This window comes from Lithobates pipiens, unplaced genomic scaffold (genome assembly GCF_037356315.1).
Source record: "Lithobates pipiens isolate NorthernLeopardFrog02 unplaced genomic scaffold, aLitPip1_a1.2 Scaffold_22, whole genome shotgun sequence".
NCBI lineage: Eukaryota > Metazoa > Chordata > Amphibia > Anura > Ranidae > Lithobates > Lithobates pipiens.
The window spans coordinates 297302024-297326974 of NW_027507784.1; the positions used below are offsets into that span (position 1 = coordinate 297302024).

General features: G+C 44.5%; 1 protein-coding gene across 12 annotated transcripts in view; it reads left to right on the forward strand.

Moving 5' to 3' along the window:
* The window catches only part of MAPK8IP3 (mitogen-activated protein kinase 8 interacting protein 3), a 178214-nt gene that overhangs the window by 89172 nt on the left and 64091 nt on the right, over window positions 1-24951 (forward strand). For 8 of the 12 annotated variants that reach the window (XM_077449191.1, XM_077449183.1, XM_077449187.1 and 5 more), the window contains 4 exons: window positions 6979-7127; window positions 10306-10362; window positions 14933-15103; window positions 21968-22127. In XM_077449191.1, coding sequence (XP_077305317.1) covers window positions 6979-7127; window positions 10306-10362; window positions 14933-15103; window positions 21968-22127 — 537 coding nt within the window. The remainder of the gene's footprint in view (window positions 1-6978; window positions 7128-10305; window positions 10363-14932; window positions 15104-21967; window positions 22128-24951) is intronic. The other 4 variants (XM_077449188.1, XM_077449186.1, XM_077449192.1 and 1 more) reach the window with 1 other exon arrangement.

Genomic DNA, 24951 nt, shown 5'->3' on the forward strand with positions numbered 1-24951 from the left:
AAAGTGAAATATTCCTTTAAATATGGTGCCTGGGGGGTGTCTGTAGTATGCCTGTGAAGTGCCACGTGTTTCCCGTGTTTAGAACAGTCCCTGCACAAAATGACATTAAACGGAAATAACACCATTTAAAACTGCTTGCGGTTTTAATGTTATATCTGGTTCCTGCAATATGGTTGAAAATCATTCAGAAAAATGGCATGGGTAGCCCTCCCTGCCCATTACCAGCCCCTTTGGGTTTCGTACGCATATTAAGGGGAACCCCGTACCCATATTAAAAAAAAGGAAATGCGTGTGGCCCCCAGGCCCTATATACTCAGAACAGCAGTATACAGGCGGTGCAAACAAGACAGGGACTGTGTAGGTTTGTTGTGTTAAGTTGAATCTGTTTGTAATTTTCAACTGGTACATTTTTAAAGTGTAGCTCCAGTCAAAAAAACTATTTTTAAGCTTTTTGGAAAACATAGGGAAGGGTTATCACCCCTGTATAATTTGTTTTGTCGTCCATCTTTTTTCATCTCACTTGCTGTTGTCTCCTTCCGTTTGCAAGTAGGAGATGTTTGTAAATTGGATGTTTGAAAGTAGGGGCCTGCCCTATATGCTCTGCAGAAATGGCGGAACAAGGTGTTGGTTTTGCAACAACATTGTAAGCCCTCAAAGTGACTCTTGGTGGGCGCTGGAGCGCCCTGCTGTGAACGATTATATCAAGAATTGTAATTACATGCCATTGTTGAACAGTAGTAGAAAAATTGACCTTTGGTGGTTGTGGTGCTGGTGCCACAACACTATAAGTCCTCACTGTTACTCTGGGTGGGCACAGGAAGGGGCCCTCCTGTGAAATATTATATCAAGAATTGTAATTACATGTCCCTGTTAAACAGGGGCAGAAAAATTGGGCCTTAGGCACTGGTGCCATCACACTGCAACCTCTGCCATATACTCTAGTTTTATTGCAGGAATTAGCCCTGCTGCAAAGCATTGCATCAAAAATTGTACTTAAACGCCCCTGTTAAACAGGGGCAGAAAAATTGGGCCTTAGGCACTGGTGCCATCACACTGCAACCTCTGCCATATACTCTAGTTTTATTGCAGGAATTAGCCCTGCTGCAAAGCATTGCATCAAAAATTGTACTTAAACGCCCCTGTTAAACAGGGGCAGAAAAATTGGGCCTTAGGCACTGGTGCCATCACACTGCAACCTCTGCCATACACTCTAGTTTTATTGCAGGAATTAGCCCTGCTGCAAAGCATTGCATCAAAAATTGTACTTAAACGCCCCTGTTAAACAGGGGCAGAAAAATTGGGCTGCTGGCATCACCCAGAACCAAAAATGTTCTTCCAACATATCAGCGGAGGAGGAAAAGGATAGACAATCAACATAACAGGACAGTCACTCAGCATCAGCATAGGCAGTCTTGAAGGGATGTGGTATTTCAAAAAAAATTATTCGGTTACATCAGCTTCAGGTGCTTGGTAGCTGTGGGTGATCCAAGACTGATTCATCTTGATGAAGGTCAGTCGATCAACTGATTCGGTGGACAGGCGCACCCTGTGATCGGTAACGAAGCCACCAGCAGCACTGAAGGTGCGTTCCGAAAGAACGCTGGATGCAGGACAGGCCAGTAGCTCAATTGCATACTGTGCAAGCTCTGGCCAGTGATCCATCCTCAAGACCCAGTAAGCCAGAGGATTTTCAGTGGGAAAGGTGTCCAAGTCTGACCTTGCCCCTAGGTATTCCTGCACCATGTAAATTAGACGCTGGCGATGGGTGCTGGAACCAATCATACCTTGGGGCTGCGGACTAAAAAATTGTCTGAAAGCATCAGTCAGACGGCCACCTTCTCCACCGCTCCTTCTGACTGTTGCCTCAGCAACACGTTGTCCAGGACCAGGAGTTTGTGACCTCCCAGTCTCTGGGAACGCGTTGCACAGAGCTTTCTGCAAGGCCTCCCGGAGATGTCTCATCCTCTGCTCCCTCTGCGATGGCAAGATAAGGTCGGCAACCTTACCCTTGTACCGTGGATCAAGGAGAGTGGCCAGCCAGTAATGGTCCCTCTCCTTGATCCGAAGAATACGAGGATCCTTCCGCAGGCTTTGCAGGATCAGGGAGGCCATGCAGCGTAGGTTAGCTGAGGCATTCGGTCCGGAGTCCTCTGGGTCACTAAGGACAACATGATCCGCAGCTACCTCCTCCCAGCCACGTACAAGTCCACGTGTTTCTTGGGACTGTAAATCATCCCTATAAGACTGCTGCTGCTGATGCTGATGCTGAGTGCCAGCCTCCACCTCCATGCTGACACAATCATCCTCCTCCTCCTCTTCCTCCTCCTCACCCTCTTCCTGTGTGATGGGTGGCACAACAGGAACACTGTCTGGATAAAGGGGGCCTTGAGAGGCAAGGAAGTCCTCCTCTTCCTGCCTCTGTTCTGCCTCAAGTGCCCTGTCCATTATTCCACGCAGCGTATGCTCCAAGAGGTGGACAAGAGGTACAGTGTCACTGATGCATGCACTGTCACTGCTCACCATCCTTGTGGCCTCCTCAAACGGTGACAGGACAGTGCATGCATCCCTGATCATGCCCCACTGGCGTGGTGAGAAAAAACCAAGCTCCCCTGACCCTGTCCTGGTGCCGTAGTCGCACAGGTACTCATTGATGGCCCTCTGCTGCGTGTGCAGCCGCTGCAGCATGGCCAATGTTGAGTTCCATCTGGTGGGCATGTCACATATAAGGCAGTTCTTGGGCAGGTTCAACTCCTTTTGGAGCTCAGCCAGCCGAGCACAGGCATTAAATGATCGGCGGAAATGCACACAGACTCTCCTGGCCTGTTTCAGGACATCCTGTAAGCCGGGGTACCTGCCCAAGAACCGCTGCACCACCAGGTTAAGGACGTGAGCTACACAGGGCACATGGGTCAGTTGTCCCTGTCGGAGGGCGGAGAGGAGGTTGGTGCCATTGTCGCAAACCACCATTCCTGGCTTAAGCTGGCGTGGCGTCAACCACCTCTCGGCCTACCCCTGCAGAGCTGACAAAACATCCGCCCCAGTGTGGCTCCTGTCCCCCAAAAAAACCAGCGCAAGCACGGCATGGCATCGTTTTGCCTGCGTACTTGCGTAGCCCCTGCAACGCCTACGGAGCACCGCTGGTTCTGAGGACAGAGCACTAAAAGAGGCCATGGAGGAAGAAGAAGAGGAGGGGGTGGAGGAGAGAGGTGTGTCACAACCAATAGTAGCATTTTGGAGGCGTGGTGGCGGAACAACCTCCAACACTACTGCACCTTGTCCTGCATCCTTCCCAGCAGCCAGAAGGGTGACCCAATGGGCCGTGAAAGACAGGTAACGTCCCTGTCCATGCCTGCTGGACCATGAGTCAGCGGTAATATGCACCTTACCGCTGACCGCCCTGTCCAGCGAGGCAAGGACATTGCCTTCCACATGCCGGTAGAGAGCCGGAATCGCCTTCCGTGAGAAAAAGTGGCGTTTGGGGACCTGCCACTGAGGAACCGCACATTGTACAAACTCACGGAAGGGGGCCGAGTCTACCAACTGAAAAGGCAGCAGTTGAAGTGCTAGCAATTTAGCCAAGCTAGCATTCAACCGCTGGGCATGTGGATGGCTGGGAGTAAACTTCTTCCGCCGGTCCAGCAGCTGGGGCAGGGACATTTGCCTGCTATAATCGTATGTGGATGTACCACTAGCAGAGTTCCCGGAAGCACTTGGCTGTGACACACCTAATTCTACACCTTCATTCCTTTTAGAGCAGGTTTCAGAGAGGACTGAAGGTCTAGTGGGGTTAGAGATGCCAGCTGATGAGGAGCAAGGAGAGGTCCGCTTTGTTCTTTGGTGTGGGTCTTTCAGGTACGCTTGCCAACGAGCTGCATGGCAGGTCAACATATGTCTGGTCAAGCATGTGGTGCCCAAGCGGCTGATGTTTTGGCCACGTGAGATACGCTTGAGACATATGTTGCAAATAGCAGCGGTGCGATCTGATGCACTCGTCTCAAAAAAGGCCCACACCAAAGAACTTTTAGAATAACGCGCAGAGGAAGCGCTCTGCGCAGGCGGAGCTCTGCGGTGTGTGATTCCGTCGGTGTGCTGCCCCTAAGCTGGCCCCCGGAGGGCATCCTGCCTCGTTGGACATGTGCCTCCTCCTCCTCCTCCTCCTCCTCCCTCCTTCCAGGCACCCACGTGGAGTCAGTGCCCTCATCATCCCCTCCCTCTTCATCGCTGTAGCAAACCTGGCAGTATGCTGCAGCTTGTGGAACATGACTGCCAGATTGCTGTGCTTCTTGAGCATCCTCTCTCTCTGCGCTCACGCTACTGCCTTCCTCTAGCTGAGTGTCATCATCAGAGCCCACCAAACACTGGGCATCCTCCTGGAGCATGTACCCAACACTGTGCTCAAAGAGTTCAGGAGACTCCTCAGGAGGACGTGGTGGGTCTAGGGAAGGAGTCACTGATGATGACATTGAGAGGAGGGACGACGATGTGTTGGCAGCTGCTTTTCTACTACCCTGAGACTGGGTGAGAGAGGATGAGGAGGATGAAGAGGGCTTGGTCATCCACTCTACCAAGTCGTTGGCATGTTGCGGTTCAACATGTCCAGCTGCAGAAAAGAAGGACAAGCATGTCCCATGGCCACGTGCTGATGACAATGCACCGCGTCCACGACCAGCACTGTTGTCTCTAGACACAGAGCCTGCTTGCCCTCTTTTATCGGCTCGCGCCTGTCTGCCTCTCCTTGCTGGCCTTCCAGACATGGTAATGGCCTGAAGGGAGTTGGGTAAAACAGTGGTTGGGTAGTTTATATTGTGCTGGAGGCACACAACACCCACTAACTCCTGCAGATGCCTTTTTTATAGAACAGCAGAGTTAAAGGGGTATATACAGATGTATACTGTGCTGTGCTGGAGGCACACACAACTTCCAATAACTCCCGCAGATGACAATCGGGCCCAAATAGAGAACAGCTATGTAGGTGGATAATAGCGGTATGTACTGGGTACAGAGCACGCACACAGCACGCACTATCTCCTGAGTGACACTACTGACTGCAAGCTCTATTGTTAAAGATGGACCACTAGCTATATAGGTGAGGTGAATATCACGGTGTATACTGCGGTCAGGGCACGCAGACAATAACCAGAAAACAGCAGAGTTAAAGGGGTATATACAGATGTATACTGTGCTGTGCTGGAGGCACACACAACTTCCAATAACTCCCGCAGATGACAATCGGGCCCAAATAGAGAACAGCTATGTAGGTGGATAATAGCGGTATGTACTGGGTACAGAGCACGCACACAGCACGCACTATCTCCTGAGTGACACTACTGACTGCAAGCTCTATTGTTAAAGATGGACCACTAGCTATATAGGTGAGGTGAATATCACGGTGTATACTGCGGTCAGGGCACGCAGACAATAACCAGAAAACAGCAGAGTTAAAGGGGTATATACAGATGTATACTGTGCTGTGCTGGAGGCACACACAACTTCCAATAACTCCCGCAGATGACAATCGGGCCCAAATAGAGAACAGCTATGTAGGTGGATAATAGCGGTATGTACTGGGTACAGAGCACGCACACAGCACACACTATCTCCTGAGTGACACTACTGACTGCAAGCTCTATTGTTAAAGATGGACCACTAGCTATATAGGTGAGGGGAATATCACGGTGTATACTGCGGTCAGGGCACGCAGACAATAACCAGAAAACAGCAGAGATAAAGGGGTATATACAGATGTATACTGTGCTGTGCTGGAAGCACAGCACAACTTCCAATAACTCCTGCAGATGGCAAGTGGGCTCAAATAGAGAACAGCTATGTAGGTGTATATAGTGGTATGTACTGGGTACAGAGCACGCAGACAGCACGCACTAACACTACTGACTGCAAGCTCTATTATTAAAGCTAGATCACTAGCTATATAGGTGAGGTGAATATAGTGGTGTATACTGCGGTCAGGGCACAGACAGTAACCACTACACAAGAGCAAAATAGTAAATCAGCCAAAAACGATTGGTGTGTAACTGTGTTGAAGGTACACAGAACACCCACTGCTTCAGATGCTAACAAACACTACACGAGGCCGCCTGAAAGGCGGCTTTATATAGTGTGGGGCGTGCACTACACAGGCTGAGCTATGATTGGCCACAGGCAGGATGCCTGTGTCCAACCATTGCTCTCCTCGCTGCTGGCGCTGCGATTGGCCAAGCATGCGGGGTCACAGTGCATGCTTGGCCAATCGTGAGACAGCAATGCATTGCGCCATCGCAGTGCATTGTGGACCACACGAATTTTGCCGCGAACGGCCCAAACGTTCGGAATTCGGCGAACGCACGAACGACCGATGTTCGAGTCGAACATGCGTTCGACTCGAACACGAAGCTCATCCCTACCCCTGACCCTCTGTCTGGACAGTTCTGATTGGCCCTGGGCTGATCACATGCACCCTCCCAAGAAATAAAAACACAAAAATGTACAGAGTGACTCCAAAAGCTCTGTACTATCAGGATATGGATTGGGGACTGTGGAAGAAGGGGAGGATCAGAGATGATAGGATCAAACAGACTTTTTACACAGTGTGGAGGATTAACCCCTTAGGTTCCACAGGGAGTATAACAAGAATGCTTTACTGCATATAGAAACTGATTTTAATGTTGTGCGTTTAGTAACACTTAACACTCTAACACAGTAAGAACATTGTCCTAAATGTGTTTGTAGCATTTCTGCAAAAATTGTGTTTTAGGAAATTTAGGGTCCCCTTTAGCTGCACATCCTTGGACCAGGAGTTAATAGTGCTGATATTACCTGCAGTGCCACTTGTTTATGCCTCCTCAGTCTAGATTTGCTTTCTGAGTATTATATAAATTACCTTTGGTAATGCAATGCCCACTTTGTCTTTTATTTCTTTTTTATTATTTCATAAATCCTCTTTAAATTGAGTTGACTTTTTCATATCTTTTTTTTTTTCAGAGCTCCTCACCGCTGCAGGATAACATCCCCATCGCTCAGCGCAGGCGCTTTACCCGTGTGGAGATGGCGCGTGTCTTGATGGAAAGGAACCAGTACAAGGAGCGTCTGATGGAACTGCAGGAGGCAGTCAGGTGGACAGAGATGATCAGGTGATGACCGTGCTGATATTTCTTTTCTTTCCAATCATATCAAGTTTGAACTTTTATGTAATATAATTTATTTATTTTCCAATTATTTTATTTATTCAAGGAACACGGTCAAAGACAGACACCTGGGCAATCACATTGTGTTATCTTACGTCACATTACATGTAAATGTTGTATACGAGAGCCTTTTATTAAATGCAAAGACAAAATGACATTTTCCTGTCTGAGACGCCTCTTTCATTTTGTGTGATGGGTGTTCAAATTTTAGCATCACAAAAAAACATAATCTCTTCAAAGCAACATACAGTTTTTTCAGTATTTTTTCTTGCTATAGGTGTAAAAGAAAAAACTTAGGCCCCTTTCACACTGGGGCGGTGCGGGCGTCGGCGGTATTGCCTCGCTGTCCCATTGATTTCAATGGGTAGGAGCGGTTTAGGAGCGGTGGATACACCGCTCCTTCACCGCTGCAAAGATGCGGCTAGCAGGACTTTTTTCACTGTCCTGCCAGCGCACCGCTCCAGTGTGAAAGCCCTCCGGCTTTCACACTGGAGTGAAAGGGGCCGGTTTTTTTCAGGTGCTACACAGGCGCTATTTTTAGCGCTGTAACGCCTGAAAACCGCCCCAGTGTGAAAGGGGCCTAAAGCATCAAGAATATTATCAATGTGTATTACTATTTTTTTTTTTTTTAGATATGTTGCTGTGTGTTGTTCATAATTGTATGTGTGCATCAAGGCATTAATATTTAAATATTGTATATGCAGACTGGTTATGCTTTACTTATTTACTTACTGAGCTACAATAACACAGCACAAGAAAATGTATAAAAATGCTATAAATTCCTTTAAAGGACTTTAAAGAGGAAGTAAACCCTGATGGGTCTCACTGCAAAGGTAATAATGGGCTACTATGCATCGCATAGTAGCCCATTATGTGTCACTTACCTGACACAGGAGCCATTGATGTCACTGCTGTCCCCTGTAGTCCGGAGCATCCATCTTCTTCCGGGTATCGCTGCTCCGGCCACTCACAGCGCCGGAGCAGCGATGATGTCACTCCCGCGCACACGCACGGGAGCCGCCACTAGCAGCATGCTGCTAACGGTGATAGTGCGCCTGCATGCCGCTGTCTACGGCACATGCAGCGTAGACAGCTGTGACTGTCCTTTAGTAAATATCTCCTAAACTATGTAGGTTTAGGAGATATTTCATGGACCTACAGGTAAGCTATAATCTGGACTTACCTGTAGGTCAAAATGGTTTGTAAGGGTTTACAACCACTTTAAGGGCACATTCACACCATCTCAGCACAAATCATCGCAGGCTCAAAGCAAGATTGAATAGAAAAGTGTGGTTATCTATGTGCCCTTTTTAACAGTAGCATGCCAATGCACATTTGCATCATACAACGCAATACTAAAACAAGAAGTATTTTGACTCTTGATGTGTTTTGCGATGTGAGCAAGTCCTAAAGGAAATCCATAGTGACAGAATGTGGAAGCAGCAATTGCTGACCTATTCTTCTGAAAATGCTGGCTGTCACTAACTTGACACCAAAATGCACTTTATCAATGCCCCTGCATTGCAGATGATGGACTTTATAGGCATAACACAGGTATAAATTAAAAATTGATTTATTACAAAAACAAAGACAATTGCATTAAAATTAATTGGCTATTTACAGAAACGCCTTGAAGCACGAACAACACACCACCTACATAACATATAAAGTAATATACTAAAAGTGGGGGACCAATCAGGCCACTCTCCAATACTTGATGAAAATAGCGTGTGAGAAATGAGGCGGTGTGTCATAATACAGTTCAGCTGTACATGTTGTGTGTATTCAACAGACACTTCTTCAGAAGCTTATGGTGTGTTCTATGAATAGGAATTTGGAATTAAATGTCTAACATTTGTTTATTTAAAACAAAAAAATCCAATTTATAGGGACGTGGCACTATATACTTAATTCTCGTATCCACAGTACCATTCCACAATCCCCCAATCATCTACAGAAGAAGTAGGGGCAAAAGCGCTTTGGCCTTACTTTTCCTTTAATTCCAGGGCAATAACTAAGACCCCTTTCACACTGGGGCGCTTTGCAGGCGCTACAGCGCTAAAAATAGTGCCTGCAAAGCGCCCCGAAAGAGCCGCTCCTCACACTCCAGTGTGAAAGACAGAGGGCTTTCACACTGGAACAGTGTGCTGGCAGGATGGTAAAAAAAGTCCTGCCAGCAGCATCTTTGGAGTGGTGAAGGAGTGGTGTATACATTGTTCCTTCACTGCTCCTGCCCATTGAAATGAATGGGGCAGCACGGCTATACCTCTGGCAAAGCGCGGCTGCAGCAGCGCTTTGCGGTAGTTTTAACCCTTTCTCGGCCGCTAGCAGGGGGGTAAAACCACCCCGCTAGTGGCCGAATACCACTGCTAAAACGATGGTAAAGCAGCGCTAAAAATAGCGGCATTTTACCGCTGATTCCCCCACCACCACAGTGTGAAAGGGGCCTTAGGAGGTACTGAGACCGGTCGGTCAACATAAAAGCGAACTAATATTTTCAGTAGGATTTCAGCAATGGAAGACTCCCTGTTTCTCTTGTGATTTTTTTTTTAAGTGTTTGTAAACCCTAACAGTGGACATTTCCTCCATTTTGGTCTGTTAAATATACCATTGAAAGTACATTATCTGCAAAATAAAAAAAATACCTGTTGATCTTTTTTGAAATTCAGAGCTGTCCTGTGTCTTCTGCACACTTCCTGTGTTATCTCAAGGACCTAATCAGACCTCCTGGTTCTTATTATGGTGCTGGAGATTAGATGCTCATGTTGTGCAGATGAAAAGAGTGGAAGGGATTCAGTAGTTTGACACAAAACACCAGGGCAGGATCTACACCATTCCTTACAATTTCAGTCCAGAAAAGGCATTTGTTGGCAGTCTACAACCGGAAATTAGGAACTGAGTGCATTTCTGGAAAATCAACATGCATTTCACTGTGCTGCAGATAGAAAACATAGAACAAATGTGCATGCACTGCGGAGCTGTTCTGCATATATTTTTTCCCAGACATACACTTTAATGTCACAACACACCGGGCTGTTTTATATTAGAGTAAAAACCTGCACATTGCCTCATTGTCAGACCCACCGTGTCGCTGTCACAGATTATAACGTTTATCTTGTTTTAGGGCCTCCCGGGAACACCCGTCCGTCCAGGAGAAAAAGAAGTCCACCATCTGGCAGTTGTAAGTAATAATGTCATGTTTTTTGACAGTCAATTAAATGTGGATACTGTGCGATTCTATCCCTCAGGAGCCGCATAGACAAGTATTGGCATCAGAATAGGACATATGATTTTTTTTCAACGTTGCTGTTTTGAAAATGCTGCTGATTACAGTGTAACGTTTTGGAGAGCTGACTTGGACATGAGTTCTGCAAGAAACCTACCCACACAGTCCAGTCTCTGCTTTTTTCACTCCCATCATCCACTGTACCACAAACTGTGGGTTGTTAGATCTCTGAAACATTGGGCTGAATTTGTGGCAACCCCGACTACGTTTTAGATTAAACATCTGCAAGGGTAAGCAAAAACACAAGACCATCAAACAGAAGGGAGAACATAATATGGTCATGCGGTATATAGCTGGATTGTTGGAAACAGAAGGATCCTTAAAGAAGAACTCCAGGAATTTTTTAATTCGTTAACGACTTCAGCCCCAGAAGGATTTGCCCCCTTAATGACCAGGCCCTTTTTTGCGATACGGCACTGCGTTGCTTTAACTGACAATTGCGTGGCCGTGTGACGCTGTACCCAAACAAAATTTATGGTTTTTTTTTCCTCACAAATAGAGCTTTCTTTTGGTGGTATTTGATCACCTCTGTGTTTTTTGGGGGGTTCTTTGCGCTATAAACAAACAAAAATTGTCAATTTTGAAAAAAAAAAACAATATTTTTTACTTTTTGCTATAATAAATAGCCCCAAAAAAAAATAAAAAATAAAATGTCTTCATCAGTTTAGGCCAATATTTCTTCTTCTACATATTTTTGGTAAAAAAAATCGCAATAAGCATATATTGATTGGTTTGCGCAAAAGTTATAGTGTCTACAAAATAGGGAATAGATTTATGACGTTTTTATTATATATATTTTTTTTTACTAGTAATGGCGGCGATCTGCGTTTTTTTTGCGGGACTGCGACATTGCGGCGGAGAGATCTGACACTTTTGACACTTTTTTGGGACCAGTGGCATTTATACAGCGATCAGAACGGAAAAATAGCCACTGATTACTGTATAAATGTCACTGGCAGGGAAAGGGTTAACACTAAGGGGCAATCAAGGGGTTAACTGTGTTCCCTCAGCATGTTCTAACTGCCGGGGTGATGGGCTACCTAGGACACGACAGAGATCCTTGTTCCCGATGATGACTGGGAACAGAAGATCTCTGACATGTCACTAGGCAGAACGGGGAATTGCCTTGTGTACATAGGCAGTTCCCTGTTCTGCCTCTGTATACCGCGATCGCGCCGAGTGCCCGCTAGCCTTCATGCACAGACCGGCGTACACCTACGGGGGTTTTCACAGGAGAGCCCACCTTGGTCAGCAAGAGGTTAATTGCTCGTTTTTGTCTAGGGGTGAGGAGAGCAGAGATATTGTCACCTAATACCCCAGTCTTTTGAGAGCAAAGCCAATCCCTGCTGCTCCTGCATCCCCTGGCATGAAAGAGGTCTTGTGCATGGACTGTTCCTGTCATCACACTCATAGACTGGCTCTGGGCATGAAGATGGCAGGAACAGCCCAACCCATGGATGTGGGGAGTGCTGTTTTCTGGAGGATCGAAGTAACAGGCAAGTATATCCTCTCTGAGTGCCCCTGGATAAAATGAGCAGTTGACCCATGCAGTGCAGGCACAACCCCACTGCATGGGATTTTTTTTTCCCCTGGAATTCTTCTTTAATAAACATTGCATTTTTGTGTACTTCAAGCCCTCAAGAATACACTGAGACAGAGGCTGGTACATTCTAAAGACTGAACACCCAAACATTAGCAAAGTGGCTTGGTATATGCAATGCAATGTAGTAAGGAATGCAAAGACGTGTACATTGGTGCGACAGGTCAACCTTTTAACAAACAAATTACCCAGCATAGGAGGGCAAATTCTACAGGCCAAGACTCAGCAGTTTTCCTACACCTTAAGGAAAAGGGCCCTTTTTTTCAAGGAAAGTGAGGTGCAGATTTAGGATAGAGAGTAGGTCTGGCAAGAAGTGGGAATGATGACATCTACATCAAGCTAGAGTAACTAAAAATTAGACGAGGTGAAGATATTGATGTCATCACCCACACCTCCTATCCTGCTCTTGGACAATCAACATCTACACCATGGATGCACAACCTGTGGCCCTCCGGCTGTTGCGGAATTACAAGTACCATGAGGCAATGCAAGGCTGACAGTTCCAAGCATGACACCCAAAGGCAGAGGCAAGATGGGGCTTGTAGCTCCGCAACAGCTGGAGGGCCACAGCTGGAGCGCCCATGATCTACACATTCCATGGTGATTGGATTAAGTTGTCAGTGTTGCCTGTGTAGATATAAATGCTGAAGTATCTTTTTGAAACTCATTAGAACTGAAGAAGTGGTAACAAAACATCTTCAACATTACATACAATTCCAATTATGTAATGTTGAATGTAGTTACTAGTGTTGAGTTAACTATTTCTAGATCATGGAAATCCTCAAAAGTGAGTTAAGAACAAAATAACTTAGATAATCTTCCATGCAAAAAGAGCAAGCCTTGCTAATGAAAAAGTAGAACTCTTTGAGAGGACCTGTAGTCCCTGGACCAAATAACTGAAAACATAATGAGGAGCAAATTCTATTGTAGGATTGACTTAAGAGTCAAAAAAGACATAGGAGGGAGGATAAGCACAGGGGAGAAGGGGCACAATGGGAAGGGGGGCTGGCAACTTATAGTTATGAAATGTTAGTGGCTCTTCTGTTTACCTCAGGGGTGTCCAACCTTTTGACTTTTTTGGGCCACATTGGAAGAAAGGGAATTGTCTTGGGCCACACATAAAAAAAACTATAAGGATAGACGATGAGCAGAAAAAGTCAGGCGCATCACAATTTACCGATCACTGATATAGATAATGTAACTTAAAGAGGAAGTAAAGGCAAATGTATTTATTTTTTTAAAACGCACCCTGTAAGGCAAAGGCATAATGAGCTAGTATGCATAGCATACTAGCTCATTATGAATAACTTACCTGAGAACGAAGCCCCCAAAGCGGTCCTCCGTCTTCCTCTTCGCGGCTGCCATGTATCCTGGAGCGACTTCCGGGTCTCGCTGCTCCGGCGATGTGATTCGCCGGGGCCACGATGACGTCACTCCCGCGCATGCGCACGGGAGCCGACACTCGCGGCATATCGCTGCGATCTGCGGCCTGCCCAGTGTGCCTGCGCGCCGCTGTCTACGGCGCATGCGTCGTAGACAGCGGAGGCTGTCTTTGGGTAAATATCTCCTAAACCATATAGGTTTAGGAGATATTTCTTGGACCTACAGGTAAGCCTTAATCTAGGCTTACCTGTAGGTCAAAGTTGGTTGTAAGGGTTTACAACCACTTTAATTCTTTTGTATTACTTTTTATTATAAAAGTAAGAGGGCAACATAAAACAAGTGACATTTGACACTGTTTTTGATAAATAATCAGTATCTGGTTGTAGCAATTTTCAATAAATTCTTCAGGTGCTTATTAGATATTTTGGTTCTAATTTTGCTCTTCATGTGCTTCGTCCTTGAAAACGATTGCTCACAAATATCAGTGCTGCCGAAAACTGATGGCATGCATAAGGCGTAATTATGAAAAGTGAGCACATTGTTACATAGTTACATAGTTAGTCAGGTTGCAAAAAGACATCCAGTTCAACCACAAAAAAATTAAAATAAATAATAATATCATACAATCCCATATACCCAATTCTATACCCACAGTTGATCCAGAGGAAGGCAAAAAACCCCATTGTCTTTGGAAAGATAAAACGTATAAAAGCCCGGAGATGCTGTCAATTCTTTCTTTGGCCTTATGTGTTCGCTAAGTGTAAACACATTTTTACACAAAATTCCCCCCCCAAAAAACAAAATTTTTAAGTACGTTTCCAATTTTGTGTTGGGCCGCATTCATAGTCATCTTGGGCTGCATGCGGCCCGTAGGTCACAGGTTGAACATCCATGGTTTACCTCTTCAAAGGTCAATTTCCTATTCCAGTCTAAGAATTCTATACATAATGGCTATCATTCTATTCTAATCTTTTTCTCTTATTCTACATTCTTGGTTACAATAACTGATGAGACTTAATAAAATACGAGCAGGTGTCCCAGGGCTTGAGTCAAGATGCACTAAACAAAACATCAATGACTGGCTCACACATGCATTTTGTTGTAATAATAATAGAGAATAATAATAGAGAATTGTACTAAATTGAAGCATTAATACCTGAATGAAAATGCAAACTGGTCTTCATAACGCATAACAAATGTATCAAATGTAATCTGTTAGATAACACTATCTTGTTTCTGCTGTAAGCATTGGTGTGCCTATGTACAGTATATTATATTATATGTACAGTATGTAAGAACTAACTTTGTAATGAAGTATTATTTCCTAAAAATAATCAAAACTATAATAAGAATTATTTTTGTCAAGGGTAAAAGAGATGCTGAACCAACGTCATAAATATTGGGGAAAATAAAAGTGCATTTATTTCCTGAAGCAAAAGACTATTCTGTGATGACATACTCTACATCTTTCTCTGTTTTCAGCTTCAGCAGACTGTTCAGTTCATCATCCAGCCCTCCTCCAGCAAAGAGGACCTACCCCCCTGTCAACATCCACTACAAGTCCCCGACACCAGCTGGGTTTAGCCAGCGTCGAAGCCACACCATGTGCCAGATATCCACAGGGGGGCGCACCATAGAGTTCTTCCCCGATGAGTAAGCACATTTTCTGTTATATTATGGTTCTGTTGTGAAGTTAGTTTTAAAGGCCATTTTTCTTTGGATGGACTGAAGAAAGGTTAGATTGGGTTTCAATCAGATATTAAAAACTTGATACCATCTTACTTTTCTCCTCTGATACTCATCTCACCAATCAAACCCGAAGTGGAGTTGTGTTTTAAACCAGAGCTTTCTGTTTAAATTAGCTAAATACATTGCAGGTGCAACATAGCAAAAGGTGTGCCAAGTCTTATGCCATGTACACACGAGGGTAATGCCCGACAGAAAAAGTCAGACGGAATCTTTTCATCGTATATTCCGATCGTGTGTATGCCTCATCTGACTTTTTTTTTTACGAAAATGCTGACGGACCTAGAAATAGAACATGTTTTAAATCTTTCCAACAGAAACAATTCCAAATCGTTTGTCTGTATGCTGTTCCGACAGACCAAAAACGACGCATGCTCTGAAGCAAGTACGAGATGGAGGCTATTGGCTACTGGCTATTGAACTTCCTTTTTCTAGTGCAGTCATAAGTGCTGTACGTCACCTCGTTCTTAACGATCAGACTTTGGTGTGATCGTGTGTACGCACAACAGTTTCAGCAGAACTCTGTCGGAACTCCGTCGGAAAAACCTTCGGAGTTTATCCCAACAGGAAAACCGGTCGTGTGTACGTGGCATTACATCAAGATTACATTTCTTTAAAAAGCAGCCCAGCCTGAGTGGAGAAGCCTGCACCCAGGGCAGGACTTAGGGTGCTGGGGGCCCCTGGGCTTGAGTCACTTTCGGGCCCTACCTTCTATATTAATTTGTCGCCATCTGGTGCCGTAACAATATAATCGATCCAATCGTTATTTGAAGTGCCAAGCTACTTTTAAAAGGTGACTGGTACCATAGACAGCGTAAAATGCTAAAAAAAAGTAATAATCGATTACCGATTGAAGCTTGAAAAGCTTTTTTCCAATAAATAAATAATGATGAAAAAAGTTCAAAGTGATCAAGTGTTTATTGCAATGCACAAATGTCTTGGTCAGAATGAGAACATAAAACACTTATTTACCTGGAAAAAATATTGAAAAACTTGAATCAACTACCTTGTAAGGTTGCAATCATAACAAATCAATTGCAAGAATATAACAAAATAACATTGAACTTATATGTGGCACTGGGGACAGATGGCACTGAGGACAGGTGGCACTTATACATGGCAGTGGCACTGGGGACAGGTGGCACTGATGACGGATGGCACTTAAACGTGGCACTGGGGACAGATGGCACTGATGACAGATGGCACTTATATGTGGCACTGGGGACAGGTGGCATTGGGGAAAGATGGCACTTATACGTGGCACTGGGGACAGGTGGCACTGATGAAAGATGGCACTTATACGTGGCACTGGGGACAGATGGCACTGATGACGGATGGCACTTATATGTGGCACTGGGGACAGGTGGCATTGGGGACAGATGGCACTTATATGTGGCACTGGGGACAGGTGGCATTGGGGACAGATGGCACTGATGACAGATGGCACTTATATGTGGCACTGGGGACAGGTGGCATTGGGGACAGATGGCACTTATACGTGGCACTGGGGACAGGTGGCACTGATGAAAGATGGCACTTATACGTGGCACTGGGGACAGGTGGCACTGATGACAGATGGCACTTATACGTGGCACTGGGGACAGGTTGCACTGATGACAGATGGCACTAAGTACAGATGGCACTTATACGTGGCACTGGGGACAGGTGGCACTGGGGACAGATGGCACTGGGGACAGGTGGCACTGGGGACAGATGGGACAGATGGGACAGGTGGCACTTATACATGGCAGTGGCACTGGGGACAGGTGGCACTGATGACAGATGGCACTAAGTACAGATGGCACTTATATGTGGCACTGGGGACAGGTGGCACTGGGGACAGATGGCACTGGGGACAGGTGGGACAGATGGCACTGGGGACAGGTGGCACTTATACATGGCAGTGGCACTGGGGACAGGTGGCACTGATGACAGATGGCACTAAGTACAGATGGCACTTATACGTGGCACTGGGGACAGGTGGCACTGGGGACAGATGGCACTGGGGACAGGTGGCACTGGGGACAGATGGGACAGATGGCACTGGGGACAGGTGGCACTTATACATGGCAGTGGCACTGGGGACAGGTGGCACTGATGACAGATGGCACTAAGTACAGATGGCACTTATATGTGGCACTGGGGACAGGTGGCACTGGGGACAGATGGCACTGGGGACAGGTGGCACTGGGGACAGGTGGCACTGGGGACAGATGGGACAGGTGGCACTGGGGACAGATGGGACAGGTGGCACTGGGGACAGATGGGACAGGTGGCACTGGGGACAGATGGGACAGGTGGCACTGGGGACAGCACTTTACACTGTTTTTTTTTATTTCTTTTACTCACAGTGAAATGCACGTCGCTCTCCCTCCTCACAGGCTGTCTCTGTGAGGGGGAGAGCCGGCGATGAGAGATGATCTCATGATATCATCTCTCATTGCCATTGGACACTCAGATCAGTGCTAAATGGCCGCTGTGATTGGCCATTTAGCATGATCTGTGATTGGCTGTTTGGCTGTGTCCAAGGGACACTGCCGAGTCGACACAGTACTTCCCCGATGCGCGCCCGCGGCACGCATCAGGGGAAGTAAACGAGAGGAGGACGTCCAGGGACGTTATAGCGCGGACGCCTCGTGTATGGGCTGGCGGGGCTCGCGGGGCCCCCTATTGGACGGGGCCCATGGGCTTGAGCCCCGTCAAGCCCTATTGAAAGTCCGGCCCTGCCTGCACCCTGCCAGCTCGCTGCAGAGGAAGAGCCTTGCTCTCTTTGTGGAAGCAGTGGTCTTTCTCCCGCGGTCTGGCACATTCCCTACTGGGTTGGAGCTCTCCAACCACTATGGGGCATGAGCTTTGCTGATTCTTGTTTGTTCATAGTATATAATCACCTGTGTAGCCCTTTTCTAATAAAGCATACAAGTCAGAGTACCAGCAAATTAATTAGTATTTTCATAAGGAAATCGGCAACAGTAAACCACATATACTGTATTTCTCATGACAAATTCCTTCATACTGCAACATATTGCATGATTAATCTATTATATGAAATCAAGTAGCCTGTAAGTCTGCATATGTTACCTTACTGGTAAAACAACTCTTTAGGGCCAGTTTACACCTGAATCGTACAGGAATGTGGACCACTATTCCTGTGCAATTCAGTGCAGTGGGATTTTAGCCTATTCATTTGAATGGGCTGAAATCCCACTGGATCATATCAAAGTAGTGCATGCACTACTTTTCAAAAACTCATTACACCTGATAGCATGGTTTCGGTGGAGACAAACGTACTGCGTTTGGGGTGTCCTTAGGAATACATTGGCACCCGCAGCAGATGTGCATACCCAGTGCATTTTAAATGCAGTGCTGGAAATGCATACAGTACATGAGTTTCCTGCACCACATTGTGGTGTGAACAAGCGCTTAAAGTACATTTCACATGCTTCAAAATAAATGCTGTATGAGTATTTTCCATGTGTAATTGTAATGATAAATCAAAAGAAATATTCATAATTGTGACCAAAGCATTATCTTTCTATTTTTCTAAGCAGTCTTCCTTCTGTATTCCCATTTAACTAACTATTCATTCCTTTTGAACCTGCAATATGTATGCTACTAACAAAAAAATGAAAAAAGTGTGCCTTAGTTTGTACGTAATATCTCTAATATAACCTAACCAGTAGGGCCACAGCTAACAAGGTTTCTGATTGGTCCATGCCACAGCCTTTGCATTTGTACCCCACTGCTTGCCAATAGCTTGAGCATACTAATCCTACTAATCTCAGTGATGTGGAGATGTATATTTTTGGGTGAACCTATTAGTTCCAGGTTCCATAGGTAATGCCTGCTGTTAGCAATATTTCTCCTGCTCTGTGCACCTTTCTAACTTAGTTTTAATTGTACTTTATTATTAGTGAGCTTCCTTTTTTAGTGTTCTGTCCCCCAGTAGACAAGGTGAAAGGTCAGACAGTGTAAAGGGTAAACTAGTGCGCTCCACCTAATATGTCCTAGGAAAATACAAAATTGATGCGCATAGGAAGCAGCCAGCATAAAAACAGTGATCTCTGCACTAAAAAATAGGTATATAGATTAATAAGAATGCGGCGCTACCTAAAAGTGCTAAAACTAATAAATGAATAATAATCCCAAAATCAATGTAAATCAAATAATATCCACTAAATGAAACATGGATATAATAAGAAAATGAATCAATATAAATAATCCAAATTAAGATACGCGTGCACGTAATAAATGTGCAACAACTAGTGAATGAAAGTCCGTGAAAAAATCAATCCAGTGATTAATAGAAATAATCTGCATAGATAATCCAAATGTAAACAAGCGTATATAAAAAATATATATATATAAAAATATATAAAAATATATAAAGTGAAAATTCGTGAAAAACAAATATAGTGATTATTTAAATAATCAATATACACACGTGATTGTCCATAAATAAAGTGCACTGATGACTGATAAAATTTGCAAAAAATATATAAATAAAGTTCATGCAAAAAAGTGTGAAGAATCAATTCCCCAGAGTGGCAAATCACTGCAAACTTCAGTGCTTAATGGGTGCACCAACTATTTTCCCCAGCCTCTCACCTCCAATAGCTGGTAAATAGGCACTGTGTAAAAGGATAACTGCTGGCTTCTTTTTCATTCAGTCACACTGCTCCACCGCTGTTTGTATGTCACTGTAAGGTTATGTATTATATGTCCTCCCAATAGCTCCAGGAAATCCAAGCCATATAGAATGGAAAAACACAGAGGGCTTTCATGTGTAGTATCTTCGCTATTTTATTGAAATAAAAGGTAAAATCCACACTTACATTCACAAATACAGCAGAGTGTGCAGCAACCGCGGACTTCCGGTTTCGGCCGTAAACCGGAAGTGATAGGTCCGACACCAAATTCCTTCCCTTCCATTAGGGAAGGAATTTGGTGTCGGACCTATCACTTCCGGTTTACGGCCGAAACCGGAAGTCCGCGGTTGCTGCACACTCTGCTGTATTTGTGAATGTAAGTGTGGATTTTACCTTTTATTTCAATAAAATAGCGAAGATACTACACATGAAAGCCCTCTGTGTTTTTCCATTCTATATGGCTTGGATTTCCTGGAGCTATTGGGAGGGCATATAATACATAACCTTACAGTGAAATACAAACAGCGGTGGAGCAGTGTGACTGAATGAAAAAGAAGCCAGCAGTTATCCTTTTACACAGTGCCTATTTACCAGCTATTGGAGGTGAGAGGCTGGGGAAAATAGTTGGTGCACCCATTAAGCACTGAAGTTTGCAGTGATTTGCCACTCTGGGGAATTGATTCTTCACACTTTTTTGCATGAACTTTATTTATATATTTTTTGCAAATTTTATCAGTCATCAGTGCACTTTATTTATGGACAATCACGTGTGTATATTGATTATTTAAATAATCACTATATTTGTTTTTCACGAATTTTCACTTTATATATTTTTATATATTTTTATATATATATATATTTTTTATATACGCTTGTTTACATTTGGATTATCTATGCAGATTATTTCTATTAATCACTGGATTGATTTTTTCACGGACTTTCATTCACTAATTGTTGCACATTTATTACGTGCACGCGTATCTTAATTTGGATTATTTATATTGATTCATTTTCTTATTATATCCATGTTTCATTTAGTGGATATTATTTGATTTACATTGATTTTGGGATTATTATTCATTTATTAGTTTTAGCACTTTTAGGTAGCGCCGCATTCCTAGAAAGGTCAGACAGGTTACCCCCACTCCTCCTGCAGTTGTCTGACATATTAGTTGGCAAGTAGAAGGCCACTCGATAACGGGCCCTTGTCCCGGCTGGAAACACTTGCTGAGAGGAATGCAGAGGAAGGGGACGTGTCAGTCTCTAGTCCCTCTGAATTTCTTTTGCTGCCACTCAGTCAAGTGCTTAGAGCCCAGGCAGTAATGCTAACCACTAAGCCACTGTACAGCCCCAATTTTAAAGTTTTTATGCCAACATGCTGCTTAAGGGTGGAATGTTATTTGGTGGAGTTGTAGCCATTAAATTATGAAAGTCAGGCCTAGTAAAAAAGTCAAACTAAATCAGAGAAGGTCACAGAAGAGCCTCTTCTGATTAAGTAAGGGTCCATGCATGTGGGGATTACAAACAAATTTTAGAGGCCTGGCAAGAATGTGGCCATGTGCAGCCATTCATTTGTATGGCAGGCTGTATGTGGCACATGATTCTTCCTGGGTCCAGAAAATTATGGCAGGCATCTAGAAAGCTTGTGTAAGCCCCATGTGCAGGAACTCTTGGGTTAGTAGTGGGCAACGACAGGCACATTATAAATGGTTTTGCATTCCCATACAAGTCTATTGGAATGCAAGAACCACTTGGAGCAGGTCAGATGCATCTATCAAATAAATCTGAATGATCTCAGAGTGATCTCCACCTAATTGACACGACTCCAAAGCCCGTCGGCACAGACACTTATGATGTCTGGTCTTAGGCAACCTGTTTTCTTTTACAAGTCTAAGACTGAGTAGAGGTCACATTAAAAAGGCTGACAGGTTTGAAAGGTTGCAGGAATAGGCAGACCAGCAATGTAGCTCCCATTGGAATAATCATTTGATTCTTCAATTTCCAGGTCACTCTGTTTACTAGGAACATTGCACATTGCCCATGCACTGCCTGTAACCCTTGCTGCTTTGCTTTCTGCTCTCCCCCTGACGCTCTGCACCCTCTCTCCCTCTTTCTTTTTTTCTAGATTGAGAAGTAACACTGTGGCTTCTCTCCTCAGCGACTGCGCGTCCTCAGCTCGCCGTGAGCAAAAACGGGAGCAGTACCGCCAAGTGCGGGAGCACGTGCGCAACGACGATGGTCGTCTGCAGGCCTGTGGGTGGAGCTTGCCTGCTAAGTATAAGCAGGTTGGTGACTGAAGTCTGCTTCACTGGTTGGGGTTTACTTTGTCTACAGGGAGTGAAGTCAGCAATTTTGTGTATTAAAGCAGTATCTAGATATCTTGGATCCTCTCGGGGAAGTAGAAAATAATTATGAGGTTCTTATTGATTTCTTATGAAATGCTATTTTGGCCTTAAAATAGCTGTCTAAAGTAATGGAGAATTGTGCAGCTGTTACACTTCCACAGACATATCAAGAATGGAAAAGAGGGGGCTTGATCTTAGTGCTGCCAGCATGGAGGTCAGACAGATAGTAATGGAGAGGCCTTGTTGATGGCTGTCTATCCACTGCTGATTTAATTGGCCCTTCCCTAAAGTGAATACAAAAAGTGTAACACTATGCAAAAACTTTTAAATTAGAATGGTGAGAAACTCTGTCTGTTTGTGTCTTAATCAGTCTCCAGAGACCCCACAGCAAGTAAGTGGAAATTTCCTCAAAATTAGGTAAAATTCCACCTTTGGCGGCTGTCATCAGAACAAGTGCCCCATTGGAAAATGTCCCCTCTATTCCCGTACCGATGACAACTGTAACCCTAGCTAAGCCTAGATCAGTGGTCTCCAAACTGCGGCCCAGGGGCCAAATGTGGCTAGGTTTTATCTGGCCCTTGGGGCACTATTTCATTCACCAATACCAACAGTTGGGCATAATTCCCCCCAATGACACACATTAAGGGACACAATCCCTCCCAATTAAACTAACAATTGGGCCCAATTACTCAAACAAAGGGGCCCAATGATGGGGCACAATTCTTCCCAATGACCAATGATGGGGCACAAATCCTCCCAGTGACACCAATGATGGGGCGCAATTCCTCCCAGTGACACCAATGATGGGGCGCAATTCCTCCCAGTGACACCAATGATGGGGCGCAATTCCTCCAAGTGACACCAATGATGGGGCACAATTCCTCCCACTGACACCAATGATTGGGCACTATTCCTCTTAATGACGGGACACAATTCCTCTCAATTACAACAAAGATGGGGCACTATTCCTTCCACTGACACCAAAGATGGGGTATTGTTTTTTCCCACTGACATCAGGACATTTTCTATGCCCAATGGCCATAGTCCAGCGCCCTTGAAGCACTGTAAACTGGCCCTTTGTTTCGAAAGTTTGGAAATCCCTGGGCTAGATGATAAACAATTAGGTTATATCTCCTTACATGGGCATGCAAACATCAACAGAGACCTAGTGTGTAGAAAAGAAAGCATCAGGAGTGTTTTTTAAAGTTTATCAGTAGATTGCATTAAAAGCCACATTTATGCAAACGCTTTTCGGGAGACTTTTGTGGTCATGATATCCAATTTTGTTAGCGTGATACTAAAACTTTCCATGGAACTGGGGTAGGAGAGGATGACAAAAGGCAGTTGGCCAAGAGGCAGGAAGTATGTGGGCCCATTTCAACTTGTGCAATCTGTTTTGGTGTGTTAACGCTCGTGTGTTAGCTTGCATTATGAAAAAATGCCTGATGAATTGGTCCTTTGAGGCTTCGAAACGTTGCTCACTGCTGTAATTATGTGATATTTATCAAAGCTCTGGGCCCATTTTTTGAGATCCCTGGTGTGCTGGTGACAATTTTTCATTTTGATTTTGATCGGTTCCAGCTGTTGGTCGTTGCAGCACCCACTCATTTGCACAGCCACTTCAACAGGAACGTGTGCGTTGGGATTAGTACGCTTAGCTTGCATTATGTTGCAGTTTAGTGTGCATTGTGTCAAGGCAGCCCATTCATTATGAATAGGCTGCCAATGCACAGCAATGGACAAAAAAACACACATCTTTTTTTTCTGACACAGCACACCACAACACACGTTATATACGTTGTGATTTGCTGCAGTGTGGGTGTTTTGTGTTAGTTTATTGGGGTACCATTCAAAATGTAATCTTGTTGTTAATCTCAGGCAAAATCCTTATCACTGTTCCTGTTAAACATTGTCTTGCTGTGCCACAAAAATGCTAAATATCTCCATAAATGTATGTATCAGCTGCTTTAAAATAGCACTGTGACAACATACAACCTGACCCTGACCACTTCTTAACTATGCATCTGCTTGGAATGAAAATCTGTCTCCTCTTCAATGATAAATCTATCACAGCTTGCTGCCCATGATTACAGGTGTACGGGTGACAAATATACAAAACGACTGCATATAGACTTTGCTACGTGAGAGAAAGACTGATTTGCGTCTAACGATGTTGTTGATTTGCTTAATAAATGTCTCACAATGTGTTTTGCCTCACATTCATCCTCAGATATGATCAATAAAAACATTTCCAAGCACTCATCTCATAGAAAATGGAACAGACATTATTGTGTATGTTGCAAGTCACTAAGCTACACTGTGCAAATTGAAGGCGCTTCTTGATAAACCAACCTAAATTCGAGTAATAGGTAGCACTGTCAGTCCCCTTCAATCCAAAATCCTTCCACTGAAAAATCAAAGGAGCCGAAAATTTTGGCTGAACCGAGTTTTCAACCAATCAGATACCGCCAATAATTGGGTATTCTGACCGCTGCCACCATCAGAATAAAATAGCCCTGCAGAGAGATTCTTCCATTCATCCTGTATAATGTGGCTAGAGGAACCTGTAGGTTGAATGAAAAAAATGTATCAATGTATAGCCAGCCTAAAGCAAACATGTTTTCTTGCAATGGGTGGGCAAAGCACAAGTTTGCTTTGAATTTTGAGAAAATAAAGAGAAATCCATCCTTGCATGGGATACCTGAATATTCAAATGCGTCCTTTCTCAACTTTTTTTTATCTCTGAGGAACCCTTGAAATATAA